The 24841-nt window shown below is 37.9% G+C and overlaps 1 protein-coding gene and 1 pseudogene across 1 annotated transcript; one reads left to right on the forward strand and one right to left on the reverse strand.

Moving 5' to 3' along the window:
* The first annotated feature begins 12839 nt into the window (after window positions 1-12839).
* Window positions 12840-22307, forward strand: LOC120604931 (17-beta-hydroxysteroid dehydrogenase type 6-like). The gene is given in 5 exon segments (XM_039865737.1): window positions 12840-13113; window positions 13116-13148; window positions 17175-17454; window positions 20186-20349; window positions 21853-22307. Coding segments are annotated over 5 exon segments (969 nt in total). The 3' UTR covers window positions 22071-22307.
* A 73-nt stretch (window positions 22308-22380) lies between these two features.
* Window positions 22381-22499, reverse strand: LOC120605089 (uncharacterized; annotated as a pseudogene).
* Window positions 22500-24841: the final 2342 nt, after the last annotated feature.

Genomic DNA, 24841 nt, shown 5'->3' on the forward strand with positions numbered 1-24841 from the left:
TTTAAACAATGTAAACCAATATCTTTTTAAAGAGAGTTTGGAAGTTCTTCATAGAACTAGTAGGTCAAATATGTGAAAATATTTCTCAACCAAATGAGAAAAGCAAAGGCTGTTTATTCAGAGCTTGCTATAGATAGAAAGGAGTCAGCCTCTATCGCTTGCGTGTTGGCAGAGACTCAAAGGCAGACAGAGGAGGAGTGAGAAAGCTTTACAGTGAAGGAAGGGGAAGATTTCAAGTTGGGTCCTGATTCAAGGCTGTTTGCATGGGGGAAGCTGTAAGTACTTGGGTTAAATAGGAGCTGGTTATTTGGTTAGGGGTGCCTATTTGGCTTTCTCTGGTTGGTCCTAGGTTGGAAGTGGGGACAAAAACTAGGGAAGCTTGCCAGTTACTAATCAAGCACTGCCTATTTTGGGCCAGTTGTTACAGGGGTTATTGTTTGACTTCCTGGGCTATCACTTAGAGACAACAGTCTGTTTTATAGCAGGCTGGCTTCCTGGGCCGTTTATTATAGATAAAGTGGCAGGTTTCCTGCAGGTTGTGGGTCAGAGTTCTGTTTTTATATATGGTCTGGTCATTGTATATTCAGTATCTCAAATAGGACACCCAGGAATACTAAAATCTGAGGATGCTTGCAGAATAGAGGAAAGCTTTAAAAGTATGAAAGGAGCCTGTTTACTACTGATGTGCAGATCTGTCCGTCAGTCTTACTGGATAAAGGTACACCTTATTGCAAATGTGTACTGGGGTGGGCAGTCTGGTAGTAATCACATCAGAATTGTGTCACTTGAAAACCACCATTTTCATGAATTTTATTTTTACAATAATAGTAGGAGAACAAGGAGAGAATAGTCTATAGTAAGTTATTATTAGCCTAATCTTGAAAATGATTATGGTCCCTCAGCTCCTGTGAGCAATGTGCTAAAAAATGGGCTCTGGCAGATAGTACTTATTTGAATATTCCTAAAAATTTGACTTACTGCTCAAATCTTAGTTAATTTTCACAATCTCTATGCATCTTGTTTTGGGTAGAATGAACTTCATGGCTGGGAAGGTGTTACTATAATAAAAGTAACAAGGCTCTGTAGGGTACTCTTTTCCGAAACCACGTCCCCCTTTTTAGCAGAGGTTCTCAGCTTCATCATCACTGCCTTTAGGAACTGACTTCTTTGGCTATTTGGGAGTCCCCTATTTAAATTTCAGGAACACTAAGGAGGGCAACTCCCTAAGAGCTAAGACATAATGAGAGAAAGCAAAGGAAGTTCTATTTATTGAGTTCCTACTGTATGCTCAATTTATTTAGCAGTTTTCTCATCAGAAAAGGAATAATAAAGGCTAACATTGATATAGCATTTGCTATGCTGTCAGGTACCATTTAAAGAATTTAAGAATTTTTAAAAAAATTTTTAATTAAGTTTATTGGAGTAACATTGATTAATACAATTATATAATTTTCAGGTGTACATTATCATTTGACATCTGTATATTCTATTGTGTTTACTACCCAACATCCAGTTTCCTTCAGCTACCATATATTTGATACCCTTTACCCACTTCACCCTCCCCCTAAACCCTATATTTGACCTCTTTTACCCCATCTACCTCCCCCCTCCTCCCCACCCCACTAGTAACCACTAGTCTATAGTCCTCTGGTGACCACTAACCTATAATCCGTGTCTATGAGTCTGTTTGTTTGTCCTGTTCGTCTGTTGCTTTTAGGTTTATATCCCACATATAAGTGATATCATGTGATTTTCACCTTTTTCTGTCTGGCTTATTTCACTTAGCATGATGATCTTGAGGTCCATCCACGTTGTCACAAATGGCAGTATTTCATCTCTTCTTATGGCTGAGTGATATTCCATTGTATATATGTACCACAGATTCTTTAGCCAATCGTCTATCCTAGGACACTTCAGCTGCTTCCATGTCTTGGCCACTGTGAATAATGCTGCTATGAACATCAATGTGCAAATATCTTTTTGGATATGGGTTTTCAAGTTTTTCGGTTAAATACTCAGCAGAGGGATTGCTGGATCATATGGTAGATCAATTCTTAGTTTTTTGAGGAAATTCCATACTATTTTCCATAGTAGCTGTACCATTTGCAGCCCCACCAGTAGTGTCTGAAGGTTCCTATTTCTCTACATCCTCTCCAACATTTGTTATTACTTGTACTGTTGATTATAGCTATTCTAACAGGTGTGAGATGGTATGTCATTGTGGTTTGATTTGCATTTCCCTAATAGCTAGCGATGTTGAGCATCTTTTCATATGTTTATTGGCCATTTGTATGTCTTCTTGGGAGAAGTGTCTGTTCAAGTCCTCTGCCCATTTTTTGATGGGATTGTTTATTTGTTGTTGTTGTTGTTGTTATTGAGTTGTATGAGTTCTTTGTATATTTTGGATATTAGGCCCTTATTGGAGGCGTTGCTTGAAAATATATTTTCCCATTCAATGGGTCTCTCTTTACCTCGTTGACGGTTTCTTTTGCGGAGCAGAAGCTTTTTAGTTTGATGTAGTCCCATTCATTTATTTTAGCTTTTACTTCCCTTGCTTTTGAGGTCAAATTCATAAAATCCTCTTTAAGTCCAAGGTCCTTGAGTTTCATTCCTATGTTTTCTTCTATGCATTTTATTGTTTTAGGTCTTATATTCAGGTCCTTAATCCATTTTGAGTTCATTTTGGTGTGTGATGATAGACAACAGTCTAGTGTCATTCTTTTGCAGGTAGCTTTCCAGTTATCCCAGCACCATTTATTGAAGAGGCTTTCCTTTCTCCATTGTATGTTTTTGGCTTCTTTGTTGAAAATTATTTGCCATACAAATATGAGTTTACTTCAGGACTCTCGATTCTGTTCCACTGGTCCGTGTGTCTGTTTTGCTGCCAATACCATCCTGTTTTGATTACTGTCACTTTGTAGTATAATTTGAAGTCAGGCAGAGTGATGCGTCCAGCCTCATTCTTTTTTTCTCAGGATAGCTTTGGCAATTTGGGGTCTTTAGTGCTTCCATACAAATCTGATGATTTCTTGTTCTATTTCTTTAAAAAATGCCGATGGGATTTTGATGGGGTTTGCATTAAATCTTTATAATGCTTTAGGTAATCTGGTCATTTTAACTATGTTGATTCTTCCAATCCAGGGACACGGAATATCTTTCCATTTCTTTGTATCTTCTTCGATTTCTTTTAATAAGGTCTTATAGTTTTCATTATACAGGTCCTTCACATGTTTCGTTAGATTTATTCCTAGGTATTTTATTCTTTTTGTTGCAATTGCAAAAGGAATTATTTTTTCCACTTCTTTTTCTGACACTTCACTATTAGAGTATAGGAACGCTATGGATTTTTGAACGTTGATTTTGTATCCAGAGACTCTACTGTATTTGCTTATTGTTTCTAGTAGCATTCTTGTGGAGTCTTTAGTGTTTTCTATATAGAGAATCATGTCATCCACAAATAGTAACAGTTTGACTTCTTCATTTCCTATTTGGATGCCTTTTATATCTTTCTCTTGCCTGATTGCACTTGCTAGGACCTCCAATGTTATGAAATATAGTGTCTTTTCATTGGCTGAATTATGGCAGTCTCCTATTGGTTGAGCTGTTAATGGGTAAGAAAATATCTTCCTTCTCCTGAGGTAGTAATGTAATATCACTTCCTGTTGAAGATGCAAGTTAAGTCTCCTCCTGTTGGGGTCAGCAGTATGTTGGATGACACAGCGTGTGAGAATTCTCTTTTCTAGCCTCCTGATTCCATTGGAAATGAGGTTTCTGTTTATTAATTTTCACACAATTCACCCTTGGAGAAGAGCTCGCTCTATTAAGTGGGGAGAGCAGGAAGGGAATCTCAGGCTAGGGGATGGCTGGATGACCTTTATACTTCATGTTGATAATCCCAGGACCAAGGCTCCAAGACAGAATGGGGTCAATGCTGGTAAAGAAAAAGCTCAAGGGAAATACAACGTCATGTTCGGACTTCAGCGTCTCCAGCCAAGGAGGTGGAGGGAAGACACCTGCTAAGCGGAGCCCAGCCCTCAGTATTGCCCATCTCCCAGGAGTCTTCTCCCAGGCTTTCCCTTTCCTTCTCCCAACATTCTTCAGGTTGTTATGGTTGTTCTGCCTGGGTGATGCTGGATGCGACATTTCAAAGAAGGGTTTGTAGAGGAAGCTGACTATGGCATAAAGTTTTCTTCAGGCAGACTAAGAATATTGTGTAAAGTTGAGTGGCTGTCTTTTGATGTACACCGGTCTCCAGAGGGTTCTTTTGACAGGAGTTTAATGAGGAATGTTTGGAAGATTGTCACGGGAGACCTGGGACATCCCAATCAGTTTCCTACATTGATCAATGGTTAAACCTTGTTCAGAACGCCCCTCCGTGGCTCCGCCGGTGTGCCCTTTCTCTAGGGGCGTGAGTCTTAGTTGTGGGCACCCCAAAACATATGGCAACTGAATCTCCAAGACAGCCCAGTCCCTCAGTCCTTCAATCTCCAGCAGAGGACAGTGACCTTCCCCCACCCTATAATCCAGGACAACAGAGGCCAAATAGCACCGCCTCACCTCCTCGGACTTGGGCAGGTAACCCCAATGGGCCTCCTGCTCCCACTCCGGGCGGGGCACCAGCTGATACCACCACCCCGGCCATCCACCCCTTGCGAGAAGCACCACCCCAGGGACATCACACAGACAGGTCCTTTATGGTTTATGTGCCTTTCTCAACTAGTGACCTGTACAACTGGAAGGCACAGAATCCGCCTTTCTCTGAGAAACCCCAGGGATTAATGGGACTCTTAGAAAGTGTCTTTCAGACTCACTGCCCCACCTGGGACGATTGCCAAAGCTTTTAATTACCCCCTTCACCACGGAAGAACGCGGACGCATTTGGACTGAAACACAAAGGATAGCCGTGGGAGGGAGGAGAGTTGAGGAAGCAGGGGAACAGATTGAGGAGGAATTTCCCTCCACCCGCCCAGTCTGGGGACACAATTCTTAGGCAGGGAGAACGGTATTAGATCAGTACCACCAGATTCTAATTGGGGGAATTAGGATGGCTGCTCGTCAACCAACTAACCTTTCTAAGGTAACTGAAGTTATACAGGGACCTCAGGAATCCCCTGGACTGTTTCTTGAATGAGGCGTACCGGGTATACACCCCCATTGATCCTGAGGCCCCTGAGAACCAGAGGGCAATTAATATAGCCTTTGCTACTCAAGCAGCCCCTAACATCTGGCGTAAATTGCAAAAATTAGAAGGTTTTGCAGGGATGGACCTGTCCCAACTTGTTGAGATAGCCCGGAAGGTGTTCAACAACAGGGAGGCACCGGATGACCCCATACGTATGGCTAAAATCCAAAGCTACTGTCATCAACCCAGCCAATCTGTTGCCAGACCCAGACCCCAAGACCCCCGTTCATGACTGCACAGATTTCACTGACATTGTGTGTTACTCACGGCCAGACCTCAAAGACTCCCCTCTGCCTGAGGCCGATGAGGTTCTGTTCACAGATGGGAACAGCTTCATGCAGGAAGGAAGGAGGTATGCTGAGGCAGCAGTCGTAACTCTAACTGGCACCATCTGGTCCCAAGTTCTTCCCCATGGGACTTCTGCTAAAAAGGCAGAACTCATTGCCCTCACTGAGGCACTAAGCTGGGGAGAGGATAAGGTAGTCACAATATATACTGACAGCCGATACGCCTTTGCCACTGCACATGTACACAGAGCCATCTACAAGGAAAGAGGGCTTCTGACTTCAGCTGGGAAGGACATCAAGAACAAGGGGGAGATTTTAGCCTTACTTGAAGCCATATAGATGCCTAAGGCTCTTGCTATTGTTCTTTGTAAAGGGCATCAAAAAGGGAATAGTCCTGAGGCTGAGGGAAACCAAGGAGCCAATGCAGAGACAAGAACAGCGGCCACAAGGCCAGTGGGGCCCCACCACATCTACTGACTGTTGTCCCTTACCCAGAACTGCCTCCGTCTCTGACCTATATGGTGGAAGAGAACATATATTTTCAAGATAAGGGAGCCACTAGGAACCAACAGGGGTGGTGGATGACCCCAGATGGAAAAATTAGGCTCTCACGACCCTTGGAAGGATGCTCCTCCACCAGGTACACCAGACCACACACCTAGGGCGAACTAAGATGCTCCAAGCTTTAGACGCCTACTTTCACTTGTTAGAAGGGAGAACTGCAGAGGAGATTGCCTCACGATGCCCGGCTTGTGCCCAAGTTAATCCAAAGAAGGGGAAGATAGAAGAACCTAGGCATAGGGAAAGAGAAACTTATCCGGGGGACCACGGGAAGTAGATTTCACTGAGATAACCCTGACTGTGGGGGGCTACAAATATTTACTTGTTTTTATAGACACTTTTTTCAGGATGGGTGGAGGCCTTCCCTACCAGAAAAGAGACTGCCTTAGTAGTTACTAAGAAACTACTACAAGAAATTCTCCCTCAATTTGGTCTCCCTGGAACTTTAGGGTCAGATGACAATTGGCTAGCTACCTAAATTTGCAGTGGAAACTCCTCTGCGCCTACCGGCTCCAAAGTTCGGTCCAAGTAGAGCGAATGAATCAGACTCTAAAAGAGACATTAGTCAAGTTAGGATTAGAAACTGGTGGGACCTGGGTGGAACTTCTCCCTTTCGCTCTTCTCTGAGCCAGGTGTACTCCATATATTAATGGATTCACCCCATTTGAAATTTTCTTTGGAAAACCTCCACCTTTAGTACCTAGAATAGAAGATGAGAAAAAGGCAGAATTACGTAACCTTGTCTTACGTAAATCTTTACAGGCCCTTCAAAGTGTACAGAAGGAGATTTAGTCCCAGGTTCGTGCTGCCCACTCAGCACCGGGGGACAGACTTCCCCATCAGTTTCAGCCTGGGGACTCTGTGTGGATCCGGAAGTTCACTTCCAAGGGACCAGAACCCAAATGGAAAGGACCCTTCACTGTCTACCTGGCAACGCCCACTGCAGTTAAAGTAGACGGCATCCCATCATGGATTCATCACTCCCACGTGAAGGCAGCACGAGAGTGGACAGCTCAGGAAGACGGACCCTTAAGACTAAGACTCAAGCACACATCAGTCTAACCCTCTGTTTCTTGCTTTGTCCTTTTTAGCCCAGATATTCGACCAGCCACAATCAAAACCAGAAAGAGCATTAATAACTTTGCTAACGACAATACACAAGGTCTTAAATAAGACCACCCCAGACATAGGACAAGATTGTTGGTTGTGCCTAAACCCCAAACCCCCTTACTATAACTCACTGATTTCTGGTGGTCCATGTGTCTATCGGGGGCTGGCAGCTACAACTATAGGAAACGCACTCTTTATTTAGCCAGCTGGGTCTGCCAGGGGTACGCAGACCCCAAATTAAACAGCCCTGAAATGTATAGGTACAGAGTTTTTAAGCCCTAAACCCCATTCTTCATCCTGTTTGAACACACAAGTCTATTTTTCTTCTTTTTACTAACTGTCAACCCACAGGTTGGTTGTGCAAGTGAGGGGTACAGAAGCAGAAAGCTTATTGTTAGAGTGTTATGTTCCCATGGGCGATAGCCAAGCAGTAATTTTCTAGCCAGCACAATATGATATCTGATCTAACTGCGATTTCATCCTTTCTCAGAAACATAATCTTAATCAACTAGTATGGAACTTTCTGATGTAGCACCACAAAGTAATTTGTCACATAGGTCCTCTACCATGGCCACAGCAAGAAGAGGCAATCTACGTACTAAAAACCCTTTCCTTTCTCTCTTCCCCCTAAGAAAAGATGTTCTATTCTCTGCCCATTTTGAAATCAAATTGTTTTTATTTGTTCTTTTTTCTATTGGGTTGCAGGAGTTCCTTATTTATTTTGGATATTAACTCCTTATCAGATATATGATTTGCAGATATTTTTTTCCCATTCTGTATGTTGTCTTTTTATTTTGTTGATCTTTTTTTTTGCTGTACAGAAGTGTTTTTGTTTGTTGTAGTTCCACTCCTTTTTGCTTTTATTGCTTGTGTTTTGGTGTCATATCCAAAAAATTGTTGCCGAGTTCAATGTCAAAGAATTTTCCCCTGCTTTTTTCTAGGAGTTTTTTGGTTTCATGTCTTACATTTAAGTCTTTAATCCATTTTGAATTAATTTTCTTTTTGTGAAAATAGGGTTCAATTTCCTTCTTTATTAATTATAATTATCCCAGAATAATTAATTATAAATTATCCCAGAATAATTTATCAAAGAGACTGTCCTTTCCCCATTCAGTATTCTTGTGTCTTTAGTTTCCTCATTTGAAATATGGGCATAATAATTGTACATACCTCACTAGGTTGTTGTGTGAGGATCATGAGTGTATGTGTGTGTATGTTTTATTCTTTGAACAGTGTCTGGCACAAACTTAGTTCTATATTACTGTTTATTATGGTATAGCAAGCTAAGGAGTTTTGCCTTTATCCTTTGAGTGAAAGGGAGCCATGGACCAGTTCCAACAAAGGCATGGCATGATCTGAAAGCAATCTCCTTCTTTACCTAAGATCAGGTTGAAATCTGACAATCAGATAAAATCACTAGAAAAACAGAGTGCTAAATATTGCAGTGAGGTCTGAGAAGGAGGAAAGGTAAAAGGCCTTGGGAATTAATTGTCTGCTAGGTCCTTAGCTCTTAGCTTCTAGAAAATTATGAGAACAGAAGGTGAAGTGTGAGGGGTTGGAGAACACATGAGTGACTAGAAAATAAGGGCTCTGTACATATGCTCTTTGAATATTTTGGTTGTACAGGTTAAGAGGTGGTCATTTAAGGGGTGGCTGTATAGTATGGTCTTAGAGAGGAGTAAAGACAAGAAACAGCACAGAGAACAATATAGAGACTTTTAGAGCAGATATACCCTTACTGGACCTGGAACCCTCAGAAATGATAGGCAAAATGTTGGTTATAAATTAGAGTATCCAGGCCATTGGTTTGGAAATAAGGGGAATGGAAGTTGAACTGACTTGGATTTTGGTGCGGAGGCAAGATGTGAACACAGGAGAGCCAGATGAATATGAAGATGGAAAATGGAGAATGTTGAAAAATATTTGAAACAGTTGTTTTTGGGAAAACATAGGAGTCAAATAGAGGCAAACAGAAGGTTTGCCCTTATAACAGTGAAAGTCCAGCTGACACAGGGTATCATTAATTTGTTGTAGAAATAACTAATTTGTTTTCTGACTTTTCGCTAGTGCCACTTGGCGGCTGGCAACCAGAGAATGTGTCTGGTAAAGGCTTTGGGGTTCCAGTAAAGCACCCCTCAAGTGGCCGAGTGTAGGACCCAGGCTGAATAAGGAGGTAAACAAAGACACGAGAGGACTGCTGTAATAGAGAGAGGCTGAGGAAAGGGAAGGCACAGTAGGGGGAAAAAAAAAAAGTGAGGGAAGGGGCAGAAAGGCCCTAAAGATATGAGGGAGCTGTTGTCAGAGAGGGCAGTTTCAGCTTTCAAGATCTTCGTGAGAGGGCAGCTTAAACAATGGTGATACAAGATGGGGGTCAGGCCTACAGTAAATAGTAGAAGATTTTAACTTAGGCTCAGTTTCAAACTCCTTAAAATAAATTAACCAGATAGCACCATGTGCATGAGAAGGAAAGAGACTGAAATATAGTGTAAGAAAGCTAAATTCTCATTTACCTTAAGAGGAAGTCAATTGAGAATGCCTCCAATTGATAAATCAAGAAATAGCAGTATAAGTATATAACACTCCTGGGTCAAAGGCAGAAACACTGTGATTGCACAGCTTTTGCAGATGAATGGTCATAAAAACAAGCAGGCCACTTTGGATCTGATGTTTGAAATTGTCAAGGCATCTTCAGGTATTTGATTAATGTTCAGATTTGGCCCATGTTTTGGAATTCTGCCTGGCTTAGCATATCTCTTCTGCAAGTGTAGTCTTCTTGCTGCTGTTAGGCATGTGATGATTGAACAGTAATACCCAGGGAGACTTTGGGGGTCCAAGCTTCTCCCTAATGGGGGAAACAGATTTTCATCTTTGACGAGAAATTACCCTTTTAGTCAATAAACAGGCAAGGTGAAGCTTTGTGCACCAGCAAATGCCTTTTGGGTAGCACAGAGGCAGCTGACTAGAGAGCACAGAGCTTTCAGATTGGAGAGAAGCAGAAAGCTTCGAGGGGGAAGGAGGGAATTGGGGAGGTGGAAAGAGAAAAAGTAGAGACAGGAGAGAGGGAGAAGGCGCAATAAATGTCCCTATCCACTCTATTTTCCTCTTCGCTGGCTCTACCAATTTAACTCCTCTACACCCTTAATGGTTCTGGACCCAATTACAATTTTGGGAGGAGAGAGTTCTCCCCCATCAACAAGCAATTCTCTGTGACACCAGCTGGGTGTGCTACCATTCAATTAAATTCTGATACTGTCTACCAGTAAATAGCATCAGATCCTGTGGGCTAAAGATTCACTCCTACAAGACTACCCACTTCCCTCTTCACTTCACATGCAGATGCAAGCTCAGGTTATCTATCACCTGTGCTTCTGACTGGCTATAGATTGGAGATTCCAACCACCTCCTCCTTGAATTTGGTTAATTTGCTAGAGTGGCTCACAGAACTTGCAGAAACATCTTGCTTACTACATGACTGGTTTATTGTAAAAGGGTATAACTCAGGAACAGCCAAATGGAAGAGATGCATGGGGCAAGGAGCTTTCTTGCCCTCTTTGAGCATGCCACTCTCCCAGAATCTCAAAATGTTCACTAACCCGAAAGCTTGCTGAATCCTGTCTTTTTGAGTTTTTAAGGAGGTTTCATTACATAGGCATGATTGATTTAAATAATTGGCATTGGTGATTGAACTCAGTCTCTAACTCCTCTCTCCTCTCTGGAAATCTGGGGGTGAGACTGAAAGTTTCAACCAGTTCTACCAATGTAGGACTCTACTGGGCAATCTTTGCTCCTGGACTCCACATCATCCAGGCTGAGATTTTCTTAGGGCTGAATTGAGGTTTAAGCATCTTCCTCTCAAATCTTCCTTCCTTTTCTCTCTCTCCTTTCTGAGGTGTCACACCTGCATTACCACCTACTCCTGCACTCTCTTTTTTATTTTACAGGTGTTTCCCCCCGTGAGTCTCTTGCATGTCTAATTCTGTCTTGGCATCTGAACCAGCACACAAGGATAAGACAACACCTGCTTTATAGGGTTGTTGTGAGAGTTCAATAAGTTAATATATGTGAAATGTTTAAAACAGGGCCTGATATACAGCAAGTGCTATGTAAGTTTAGCTGCTATTATTATTATATTATTATTCTTTAGGTCTCAACTTATATTTTACTCTCTCCAGGAAACATCTCAGATCTCCCTAGACTGGCTTAGAAGCCTCTCCTGAGTGCTCCAAAAGCATCTTGCCTGTACTTCTATTATGTTGCATTGTTTTCTTGTCAGTCTTCATACTTAGACTGTGAATTCAATGAACAATGGAACCTTGTTTTTTTACTGTTAAGCATCAATGTCTAACATTGTATCTCAGATGGTGAATTGATGGTCGTTGAATGAAAATGATGATTCAGCAGAGTCTTAACAGATGCGTGTTATCTGCCAAATGGATGAGGGCTGGGAAAGAAAGAATTGTAGAGAGAATTGTGTATTGAGACATGAAAAGCCTGTATTCTTTGGGGTACTGAAGGTTGCTTGTTATGGCTGAAGAGTAAGGCACAAGGGAGGTGTGTAAAAGAGAAGGCTAAGGAGGAGGTCAAAGCCCAGAGCACTGGGGAGGCTCTTTAAAATTTAAAAATTTTTACTTTTTAAAACATTTTATTTTTCAATTAGAGTTGACATTCAATATTATTCTATATTAGTTCAGGTGTACGGTATAGTGGTTAGACATTTATATAATTTACGAAACTGGGAAGGCTTTAATGCCAAGCTAATGCAGGCCTTGTGGTATAGGCTTTATGATGTCATAGTGGGTCCAAACCCATCTTTGATCTCTACCTGTGTCTTTTTGAATCATATGTTAGTTCAGCCAACACCAAAAATGGGGGCTTTTTCTCCAGAACTGCATATGGAAATGTAGGCATCTCTGAACACTCATTTCAACAATGTATCTGATTGGTATCTACATTTATAAACTGCTTTGGCTGCCATATCTCATCCAAACTGGGGTCTCATAACTGATCTCTGCCTTCATCACACCCCCATTTAATCTACCCTCCACTTCCACTGTGAGACAGAGCTTTCTAAAGCTACATCTGTCCATTTTACTCTTTATTTTGTTACCTTCTAACAGCACACTAGTTGCCTACAGGATAAGTGCAGCCCAGAAGACCCTTCATGGTCTGGCCTTTCACTCCCTCATCTCTCATTTCTTCCTCTGTATGCTGTTGTACTGCACCATGCTAAACTCCTTGTAGGTCTCAGGAGTGTAATGCTACTCACCACTGCACTCATATTCACATAGTTGCTGTCTGGAATATCCTCTCATCCTTGTCTACTTTTTGAACTCTTACCGATCCTGCAGGAAGTAGTTGCAAAATCCCTGCCTCTGGAAGCTGTTACTGTCTTTATAGGCAGTAGGTCATCCTTTTATTTTATTTATTTATTTTTTTTTGCAGCCTCATTAGACTGTGTATGTACTTCTGTTAATGGTACCCACTACACTGCACTGCATTTGTTTGGTTACCTCCCCGACTCCCTTCTCTAGACTGTGGCTCCTTGAGGGTAGGACCAAATTTTAGTTAATATGGCGTTCTCAGTACCTAGTGTAATGCCTGGAACCTTGTAAATATTCAATAGATACTGGCTAAAAAAAAAGAAGAAATAAAATGAAAGCTCTTTTCTTTCTTTTGAAGGGGAAGGAGTTCCCCTCACGATGTGGCTGTACCTAGTGACTATCATAGGCCTGTACTACCTTATGCATTGGTACAGGGAGAGGCAGATGGTGAGTCACCTCCAAGACAAGTATGTCTTCATCACGGGCTGTGACTCGGGCTTTGGGAACCTGCTGGCCAGGCAGCTAGACCTGCGAGGCCTGTGGGTGCTGGCTGCGTGTCTGACGGAGAAGGGGGCCGAACAGCTGAGGGGCCTGACGTCAGACAGGCTGGAGACAGTGATCCTGGACGTCACCAAGACGGAGAGCATCACTGCAGCCAGTGGGTGAAGGAGCATGTTGGGGATAGAGGTATGGAGAATTATTTTTCTTTTTTCATGACTTAGGCATGAAGATATTAAAGTCTTGTAAATCAATCAATCAATCTCACAAGCTGGGCTTAAAAAGCTGGTTTTGTCATTTGAAGGACAGTTATGATCTTTTGCAGTGTTTCATTTCCTTAACAATATTTACATTGAAAAATGAGCCAAATAGATTTGAGGCCATTATCTGACCTTACAAGTGGAGTGTTTATAACCACACTTCTTTATGTTTGAAGAATTTTCAAGATATTCTTAAGAAACCAACTATTTTTCCCTTGGCTATCATTTAAAATACAGGCATTCCTTGAAGTCAGCCTTTGTTCCTCTTCTTTATAAAAATTTCTTTTTCATTTAAATTTTTTTCTAATTAATAGATTGTATTTCTTAGAGCAGTTATAGGTTTACAGAAAAATTAAACAGAAAATACAGAGTTCTCATATACAACCCTCACTTAGTTTTTCCTGTAATTAACATCTTGCATTTAATTACGTGTGTGATACATTTATAACATTTGAAGAACTAATATTGATACATTATTATTAACTAAAGTTCATAGATTACATTAGGGTCCAGTTTGTATTGTATAGTTCTATGGGTTTTGCAAATGTAAAATATCATGTATCCACCATCATAGTACAATATGGATAGTTTCATTGCCCTAAAAATCCTGTGCACCACCTATTTATCGTCTCCTCCCGCACCCCAAACCCTGGCAACTAGTGATCTTTTTTATTGTCTCTACAGTTTTGCCTTTTTCCAAATGTCATATAGTTGGAACCATATTGTATATAGCCTTTTAGGTTGGCCTGTTTAATTTAGCAACATGCATTTAAAGTACCCTATGTCTTTCTGTGACTTGATAGCTCATTTCTTTTTATCACTGAATAATATTCCATTGTATGTAACATTCCATTGTATGTATCTTTATCCATTCACCTGTTGAAAGATGTCTTGGTTGTTTTCAATTTTTGACAATTATAGATAAATCCTCTTCTGTAAGTTCCATTTTCTGTGGATATTATCCAAGTCCTCTTTGATCCCCTCTTCTCCCTTCTTCTTGTGTTATGATTCAATAGATCCTATTAATTAGACTTCCTAAATATCTCTTCTCTCTGGGAGTTGCAAACTAGTGATACAATTGTTTTCTTTAGGTCGCAGAATGTATAATTTTTTAAAAATTTACTTTTAATTTGAAATTTATTTTAAAATTTACTTTAAAATATTACTTCCTATCTGAGGATATACCTCAGGCAGAGTCAGGAATTTTGGGTATTTATAACCTCTGTCTCGTGTATAGCAGTTTATTAAAATTGCATTTTTATTGTTATTATTAATGTTATTATTTTTCCATCTGTTAGAGTGTGAGCTCCTTGAGGACATGGGCCTCTCTTATTCATTATTGTATTTCCAGTTTCTGACATATTGACCGGTACTTGTTAAGAGCTCAACGAATGCTGAATGGATGCCGTTTACTTATAGTTTTATCAATTACCTTTATGCCCTTGCTTTCTAAATTATCTCTTGTTCCTCATACCTGAATTTCCAACTACTTGCTGGATTTCTCATCTGGAAATTCTGCTGGTGCCTCAAACTCATGAAATCTAAAGGAAGAATCTTATCTTGCTAGCTCCTCTTCACCAAATCTGCTTTTCTTTTTGGTCCTTCTCTCAGAGTAGTATATTTCTAATCCTTTGGTTATAAAGACTTGTTACGTCAGAGACTTTCCATCCTTATACTTTCAATTTTTTCATATCATCATCTTTTATATGGCTCTCTAATAAATAAATAGCATATAGCTAGAACAATTCATTCATTTACACTTACTTAATTATTGATACGTTCATTATTCCTACCATCTTATTTTGTGCTTTTAATTTGTCCTATTTTTCCTGTTTCTTTTCTCTTTTAAATTGATTGAATTTTTATTCTACCTTTTGATTACTAGATTGAAAGTTATATATTCTATTTCTATTTCTTTAGTAGTTCTTCTAGAAATTTTACTGCACGTTTTAATCTATCAAAGTATAAAATTAATAACTTTACTTTCTCTTGATCAATCCAAAGCCCTCAGAACACTTGAACTTCAATCAACCCTCTAACAGTTTTGCCATTGCTATTCTATTTTTTTATTACTCATTATTTTTATTTATTTTAGTTCTAATTTTTGGCTCTACAATATATAATCTTTGTTTAGATTTATCCCCCATTTGCCATTTTCTTTGTTCATCATTCCTTCTTGAATCTTCCTTCTAATATTGCTTTCCTTCTAACTGAATATATTCCTTAGAATTTAGAAGTGGTGTTTGGGGCAAAATCTCTCTCTTTTTTTTTCTTTTCTCTTCTTTTCTCTTCTCTTCTCTTCTTCTTCCTCTCTCTCTCTTTCTTTCTTTTACATTTCTTAAAATGTCTTTATTTTGCCCTCATTATTGAAAGATATTTTTGCTAGATAAGCCTTTCTAACTTTATAATTATTTTCTCTCAGCACATTGAAGATATTTCATTTTCTTGTGGCTCTTGTTACTGTTGATAAGCCAGTTGTCAGTTTAATTGTGTTACCTGGTGTAAATAATGTCTTTTTTTTCATTTAAGGATGTTCTCTTTCTTTGGTTTTACTAAAGCTTTATTTTAGTGTGTCTAGATGTGAAGTTCTTTATATTGCTTGGAATTTAGTTGGCTTCTTGAATCTATGGACTAGCGTCTTTTATGAATTCTGGAAAATTCTCGGCCCTTGTTACTTCAGATATTGCCTTTGTTCCATTTCCCTTCTTCTTTCTTTCTGCATCTAATTAGATACACGTTAGATGTTTTTACTTTATTATTGGATCTCTTTCACATTTTTCGTCTCTTTTTTTCGTTGTGTTGCATTCTGCATATTTTCCTTTTTCTATGTTTCAGCTTACTACTTTCTCTTTTCCACTATGTCTATCTGCTATAAAATCTGTCTACGTAATTTCAGTTGTTAAACCTTTAATTTATAGAAGTTTTGTTAGGTTCTTTTCTAAATCTACTTGATCAATTTTATAATATTTTGTATTTATTAATATTTTTGTCTTCTTTAATATTTGCAAAACCTTTATCTAATAAAAAAGACTTGTATTCAGAACATACAAAGAACACATATCTTAATTGTGAGAAAAACAGACCAATTCAAAATGGACCAAAGGTTGAATAGACATGTTCTTTATTAATGTTTTCAATCCCTTCCTTTATTTTAAAGTTATATTTAGCATGCATATTTTATATTATGTGTCAATTCTGGTATCTAAAGTCTTTGTGGGTCGTTTTCTGCTGTCTTGTTTTGCTGGTTCTTGAAAATGATATTTTGTTTCCTTGTATATGTAGTGATTTGTGACAATGAACTGCTGTTTTTCTTAGTAACCCTCTGGTGATTCCTTGAGGCCTGACATAAAGATTTCTCCAGAGAAGATGTATGTTTGCTTCTGGCAGGTGCCAGGGGGAACTCGGAAGCCATGGCCACCTTAAACCTAATTCTTGGCTTGAGATTTTTTGGACCACCAAGATAGTGTGAATTTGGCTATAAACTCTCATGAGCTGTATTTTGTGGTGATTAATTCCCCCTCTCTCCAACACCACAGTTCAAGACAGACAGTTTTACTTTAAGTCCTTTGGAAAGACTTTCTGTCTCACCCTTAAACTTGTAGTGTAGCCATTTAGGATCCCTGTTTAATGAAGAAAGTGTTTTTTATTGGACTCCCTTCCTGAGATAGATACTGGACTTATGTTTTTTGAGGCTGTAAATACTGAAGTTCAGGTGCACACTGGTTGGCAAATTTCCTCAAATCAAAAGCCAGCATCAGTGTTCTGTTTATTCTCTCTGGATTCCTGTCTTACTTTTTTGTCCTGAACTTTCTTATTAACCAATAGATATATTTTGTAAGATTAAAAAATATATTTTGTGTAGTATTTTTAGTTGTTTTTAGTGGGAAAATTGATCAAGCTAAACAGTCTGTCATTTTTGTCTGAAATTGAACTCCTGCTTTGATTTTTGTTTTAGGACTCTGGGGCTTGGTCAGCAACGCAGGCATTTTTACCTCATTTGGCTATAGTGAGTGGGTGAAGATGGAGACCTCTGTGAATGTCCTTAAAGTGAACCTCATTGGTTTGATGGAGGTGACTTTGAGCATGCTTCCCTTGCTCAAAGCCACCTCTCCCTTGGTGAGGAGAGCACAGGGGAGGATTGTCAATTTCTCCAGCGTTCAGGGAAGAATTGCTTTCTATGGAGCAGCCTACTGTATCTCCAAGTATGGAGTAGAAGCTTTTTCCGATGTTCTGAGGTAATGCTCTTAAGTTAAAATAAAAACAACTATTGAGCACTTAAATATGTCTTAGATGTTGTGCTAATTGTTTTTACCTATGTTATCTTATTTTATCACTCCCTAAATCTTGATATGTAGATATTATTACTAGTCTGTTTTATTTAGGGAACCAAGGCTCAGACTTCAGTATCTTTCTCAAAGTTCACCTGCCACAACCAGGATTTGGCAGATCTGTGTTTTGACCCCAGGTCTTTGTCTCCTGCCACCACATCACACTTTTCAAGATTTATTCTTGATAAAATTTCATTTCTGAAGAGAGGGTGACTTTCTTTTCTCCTTAAAGTGAACCTATCCTTATCTCTCCATGGTGACTCTTTCTTTCTTAGTATATTTCTAATTATAATGGTATAAAATATTGCTACAGAAACTAGCAGAGGCTGACCTTAGGGCAGATTCATTTGAAAATGAGCTGTGAATATTGTAGGCACCATGTATTAATTTCCTATGGCTGCTGTAATAAATTACCACACGTAATTTATGGTTTATGATGACTTAAAATAACAAATATTTATTCTCTCACAGTTCTAGAGGCCAGAAGTCTGAAATCAATATCGCTGGGCCAAAATCAAGTTGTTGAAAGGGCCATGTTTCTTCTGAAGGCTTTAGGAGAGAGTCTATTACTTGCCTCTTCTAGCTTCTGGTGGCTGACAGCATTTCTTTGCTTTTGGCCACATTGCTCCAATCTCTACCTCCATGGTAACATTGCCTTCTCTTCTTCTGTTGGTCTTCAATCTGCTTCTGCCTCTCTTATAAGGATAGTTGTGATTACAGTTAGGGCGCACCCAGATAATCTAGCACAGTCTCTCTATCTCAAGACCTTACCTCAGTCATACCTGCAAAGTCTTTGCCATACAAGGTAACATTTACAGATTGCAGGGATTACGACCTGATATCTTTGGAGGCCATTATTTAACCTACCACACTCCATGACTGGTATATATTATTATAGTGTGCATATTTTATTACCTGCCTAGGAAGAGACTAAAGAAACAACTGAGGACAAGAGTTTTGACCATGAACAGTTACCTCTCCTGTCTTCTTGCCTACCTAGTGTCCTGTCTCCCCGCATGGGGCTGCTGCCTGCTGATCTACCACCACTCACAACTGGTATCTTAGACTCCTTGAGTCATTCCCAGACCAAGAGCAAATTTATGTCCTTTTCACATTCAAATCACTACTGAATGTCTTTAGAAAATTTCTGTTTGCCTTAATTTTGCTAATGATAAACAGGAAAAGGAAGTGTTGTCCCACATTTGAGTTGGAATTTTAAAGGGGAATGGAGATATTGTGTGATGGGAATCAGAGTGAGAAAGCTGCAAAGGGAAGTGAAATTTAGAGGGCAGAGGCACCCCTGGCTTGCATAGCCCCTCCTCCAGAGCATATACAAGCACTTGGAGAATCTTTTTCTGAAGCTCTAACTTGGAAGGTTTTAGATTTGGGTTTGATAAAGGAGGGTTTTCCTTTAGAACAGTGGTTCTTAACCTTTAGCATGTCTCAGAGCCACCTGGAGGGTTTGTTCAAACAGATTGTTGGGACTCACCCCCAGAGTTGCTGATTTAATAAGCCTGGATGGACTAGGGCCCAATAATTTGCCCTTCTAACAAGTTTCCAGATGCTGATGATGCTATTGATTTGGGGTTCACACTTTGAAAATCGCTCACTACTTTAGAGGGTCATGATGCTTTGTGTTTTGCCTTCTAATGGACCATCGTTTCAAACATTTCTCCTTGGCATTAGCTTGGGTTTCATCTTCTCCAGCAAGACTGCTTAAACCTATAGGTTAGAGAGCACCCGTCATCACCGTCCCCAGACTACCTAGATATATCTCTACCATGGTGCACAATATCACCTTACTTCACTTGGTGAAGGCAGCACTTAGCCCAGTGCCTGGTACATACTCAGCCCCTGATAAGTATTTCTGGAACTATTTGTTGGACTAATTTGAATATTTTGGAATGACCAATAACTTGTAATTTTAATGCCCACATCATATTCTATTAATAGTCTCTTATAGTCTTAGAACACACTATAATTTTTCACAGGTCCATGCTTTTGTGTGTGTAATTCCCACTGTTTGATATTCTTCTCTTTCCATTTTTTCACTTGGAAATTTCCTCCTTAACCGTATAGTCTCAACTGAAATATTTTCTCCTCATTGAAGTGTTTCCTGACTCTCTCAGAAAATTTATCTGCATCCTCCTTTCTACTTATGTAGCCCTTTGAATACCTCTCCTTTATAATTCTTTTGAATCGTACTGCAATTATTTACTTATTTGTTGAACTCACCAATTGTGAGCTTTCTGAGGTGAGGAACTGAGTCTTAATTTTCTGATATTGCCCATGTAAAACACTTAGCATAGGAGCTGCCATAAAAATGCTAATTTTCTTTATTATTCTTTGTATTTTTCATGCCTCTAGTGTCTAGTACATGGTAGGTACTTAATAACTCTATCAAAAGAGTAGATGTAGACTTGAATGGTTATGGTAGTTTGTATAATCATGTCCCAATGTTGGACCTAGGGATGTTTAAAATTATAATTTTTTCCTCTCTATTTTATTATCCTTGAAAATATTCGGTAAAGATGTTTTTGTAAACTGTTTTGTTTTGTTTTGTTTGTTCTTCACTGAGAGCATTGAAATTGTGGTGTTCTTCAATCAAAGGAGTTAACTTGAGGTGTTTTTTTTTCAGGCGTGAACTTCAATATTTTGGAGTGAAGATCAGCATAATTGAAGCCAGCTTCTTCAGAACTTGAATGGCAGACACCCAGGCGTTCTTAAAAATAGCAAGGCAAATCTGCAATGAAGACCCTATGCATATTAAGGAGACCTATAGACAGAAGCTTTTTGATGAGTGTAAGCTTTTCTTTTGATAGGATGATGGACAACCTTGCTTGAGAAGGGGAAAAGAGGGTTGATGGAAAATGATTGGCAGATCCTTTGAGAACAAAGTTTCTTAAGCAAAGCTTTCTCAGTGCAGGTGTGGTTTGGGAAGATTCCAGTGCCTTCATGGATGGCTTGTTGATGGCTAGCTAAGGAACTACAGTTCCCAGTATGCCAGGGGCCAGCCATTGTCCTAAGTTCTTCCCCACCTAAAGTTTTAAACTGTATATTAAGGAATTTTTTACCCTTCATGGGTATATGTAGTTTGATAATAGAAATCAATAGGAAAATAGAATTTACTAAGTGACTATATGTAAAAGGAGGGAAATATGTATTTCATGGTATAAAAGTAGTTGAAATTGTCCATATTTGTCTATGGATTAGAATGATCTAGATCAGTGCTATCCAACAGAAATGTAATGAGAGCTGCATATGTAATCTTAAATATTTTAGCAGCCACTTGTAAAAAAGGAAAAGAAGGTGAAATGAATTTTAAGAAAATATTTTATTTAAGACAATGTATTCAAAATACTATCCTTTCAACATTTATTATCAATGTAAAAGTTATTAATAAGATATTTTCTATTCTTTGAAAATTGGTGTGTATTTTATACTTACAGCACGTCTCAACTTGGACCTTATGTTTTCATAGGAAATACTTTAAATTAATAAATTTATAGTTACCAACAGCATTTTTCATAATAGCCCCAAAGTGGAAACAACTCAAATGTCTATCAACTGATGAATAGATAAACAAAATGTGGTATAGCCATACAATGGAACATTATCTGGCAATAAAAAGGAATGGAGTACTGGTACATGCTACATATGAATAAACCTTCAAAACATTTTGCTTGGTAAAAGAAACCAGTCACAAAAGACCACAATGTATGATTCTATTTATATGAAATGTCCAGAAAAGGCAATCTATAGAAACAGAAAGTAGATTAGTGTTTGCCTAGGGCTAGGTTGGTTGACAAGAAAGGGAAGTGACTGCTAACGGGTATGGGGTTTTTTTGGGGGATGGTAAAACTTTACTAAACTTAGTTTGTGGTGATGGTTGCACAACTCTGAATATACTAAAGATCATTGATTTTTGCACTTTAAGTAGCTGAATTATATGGTACATGAATTATATCTCAATAAAGATGTTAAAAAAATTCCAACTGAATAAAGTAGATTCACATACCTATGTTGCTCCAAAGATACTTAAAAGTTTTCCAATAACAATATTGAGTTTTAAATTTTAAATTAATTAAGATTTTAAAATTCACTTTCAGTCACACTAGCCATATATTTAAGTGCTCAATAGCTACATTTGGGAAGTGGCTACCATACTGGGAAGCACAGATCTGATTGACTTAACCCTTGTAGAAATTAGATGTATTTAGATTTATGTGATTGCATGCAAGATAATCTGAAAAGAAAAATACAAGGAGTAAGATTGCTGACCACCGTTTCTTTTTTTGTATACAGATTGCAATAATATCCAAACACTGCTGTCGACTGGTAACACAAACCTGAACCTGGTCACTGCCTGCATGGAACATGCTCTGACATCTGTGTATCCCTGCACTCGATATTTAGCTGGAGGCCATGCTCAATTTTATTTCATCCCTCTCTCTTATTTACCTACGTCACTGGCAGACTATATATTGACCAGCTCTTGGCCCAAATCAGCCCAGGCAGTCTAAAGAAAACTAGTTTGGCGGCTCTTGAAGTGAAGAAGATGGAAGTCTGAAATTGATTGTTAGTGTTTCAGTAATCCTTATTTAGAACTAGACTTTCTATAACAGTAAGCTTTAATGCCTAAATTAATTTATCTGGTGTCATCTTAGAACTAACCAGTTTATATGTCAGTTAACCAAAACTTACTCCTTTAGGCGATGAATCTTTATTATTTTAACTATTTTTTTTTTTTTTTTTAGGTGAGGCAACCCTTGGTTGACCTCACAGATTGCAAGGGCTTTGTCAGCTTACAATTCCTTATTTTTTTATTTTTTACACCTACAGCACCTAGTATTCCTAGGTGGTGTCCCATCCAAGTACTAACCAGGCCTGACCCTGCTTAGCTTCTGAGATCAGATGAGATTGGGCTTGTTCAGGGTGGCATAGCCGTAGGCATTTTAACCATTTTTTGATGAGACTGTTTCCCAAATGCATCATTCTTCCTTGCTCTATTAAACAGATAGGCTGAAAACAATTTAACTTGTTTTGATGTTCTTTATGTAAGTGGATAGTGGTTCTGTGCTGTGATAACCTATTACTCAGGAACTACTGAGAAATATGTGGGTGTGTTTATCTATCCTTACTTAAATTGGTCTTTTGATAAATATTTCATCTTGCTTTCTCATCCCTGTTTGCCAGCTATTTTTGAATATACTTCTTCCTTAAAAAGAAATGATTTTAATTTTTTAAATCAAAATAATATACATATATAGTTAAAAATTCAGTTAACACTCAAAAGCTTAAAAGTGTAAAACAGTTCCCCACCTTTCATTGCTGCTCCTCAGAGGCAAATGATTTTAACTTTTAGCTATTTCTTCTGGTATTTACCTCTGTATTTCTAAATAATATACTGTTATTTCTTGATTGACTTCCTGTTAGGGCAAATGAGAATTTAGCTTTTTATACCACTTTCCTGACCATTTCCTGTATCCCTATAATTCTAATATTTTTTTATCACATTTTCAGTTAAATTAATAGAGTTTGCATTATTAAGTATGAATATTATCATACTGTTTAGTCGAATGTTTTTTTGTTTTATTACCAATGTTTTCCCTTGGAGTTAATTACTGCCTTGCTTTTTTACTTGCAAAGTTTTTTATTTGCTTTAATTTTTTTTTAGTTTTTCTCTCAGATGTCTCACTATCAATATTTTCTAGATAATTAAATAGATCATAACATTATTCATTCCATTTTAACAGGATCAGGCTTCGATTTAGTTGTCATTTCCCTTATTTAATCTATAATAGTTTCTTAACCTTTTAAAATCTTTTATGATTCTGATATTTTTGAAGAGTTTTGGCCAGGTATTTTGTAAAATGTCTCCCAGTTTGGATTGTATAATCTATTCTCATGATCAAAACCAGGTTATGAATTTTGGCAGATATGCCACAGAAGTGATTGTATCCCTTAGTGCATCATATCAGTAGGCACAGATGTCAGTTTACACCGTTATTGTTGATGGTATGTTTGAATGCTTGATTAAAGTAGAGTCCGCCAAGCTTCTCCATTGTAAGGGTAATTTTTTTTCCTTAACAATAAGTAATTTGTGAGGATATTTTGAGATTATATAAATGTCCCGTTCTCATCAAACTTTTACCTACTAATTTTATAATGATTAATGATTCTTTTTAAAATCAGTTATTACTATGATTGTTGCAAATTTTTAACTCCATCATTCCATCTACATTTACAGATTGAAATTTTCATCTTTTTAAAAATTTACTATAAGAATAGACTCATAGATTCTTGTTTTATTATAAATGATTTCTGTCTGCATGTGTTTCATATTTTTAAAATTCCTATACCCACACCACTATACTAAAAATCAAATCTATTAGTTGGAGTTCAGTATTTACTTGTGGTTCTTTTTGTCTTTCAAATTAAAACATATAGACAATCAAAGTATTTCTTGTAAATATTAGTTCTTTGTTTTTCCAATTCAGTGTATTTTTATTATTCATTTGAAATATAGTTTGTTTTATTTTTTTTCCTGTTAGTATTTAATTTGGCTTTCTCTCCCCCTGCATGCTAGTTGATTTAATGTTATTTTTAAATACATAAAACATTAACATGGTTCTTAAGTCAAACCTGGATTATTTTGAAGCAAATCTCATATACCATATAGGAACTGTAATTTAAAAAATGTTACCATTTGCAAGCACAAAAATATAATGTACTTAGGAATAAATAAAAAAAAAAGATGCACAATATCTTCACATAGAAAAGTATAAAATTTTATTGTTTGACATTAAAGAAGGCCTAAGTAAATTTAAAAATTATAATATTCATTAACAGGGAATATCAAGATGAGAAAAAGATATATCAATTTCTCCCCAAATAATTTATAAATTCAATGTTATTCTAATCCAAACAAAATCACAACAGTATTTTATTAAATTGAGAAGCTGGTTTTCAGATTTACTTGGAAGAGAAAAAGGACATACAGAGTAAAGAGAATTTTGAAGAACAGGATAAGGGAAACTTTAATCCTCAAGTGTTAAAACTTACTATAAAATTGTAAAAATATAAACAAATAGATGCAAAGCAAAGATAGACAAATAGATGAAAGAATAGAGTGATAGAAATTTGACATGACAGAGGTATTATAATGAGGTAGTGGGGAAATGATCCAATAATCATGATAGGACCATTATTATTTTTTTATGTGTTTAGAGAATAATAAAATTTGATACCTACCTCATCCTACACACAAAAATGAATTTCCAGAGGAACAAAT

The sequence above is a fragment of the Pteropus medius genome, unplaced genomic scaffold, assembly GCF_902729225.1.
Source record: "Pteropus medius unplaced genomic scaffold, Ma_sr-lr_union100, whole genome shotgun sequence".
Lineage (NCBI taxonomy): Eukaryota > Metazoa > Chordata > Mammalia > Chiroptera > Pteropodidae > Pteropus > Pteropus medius.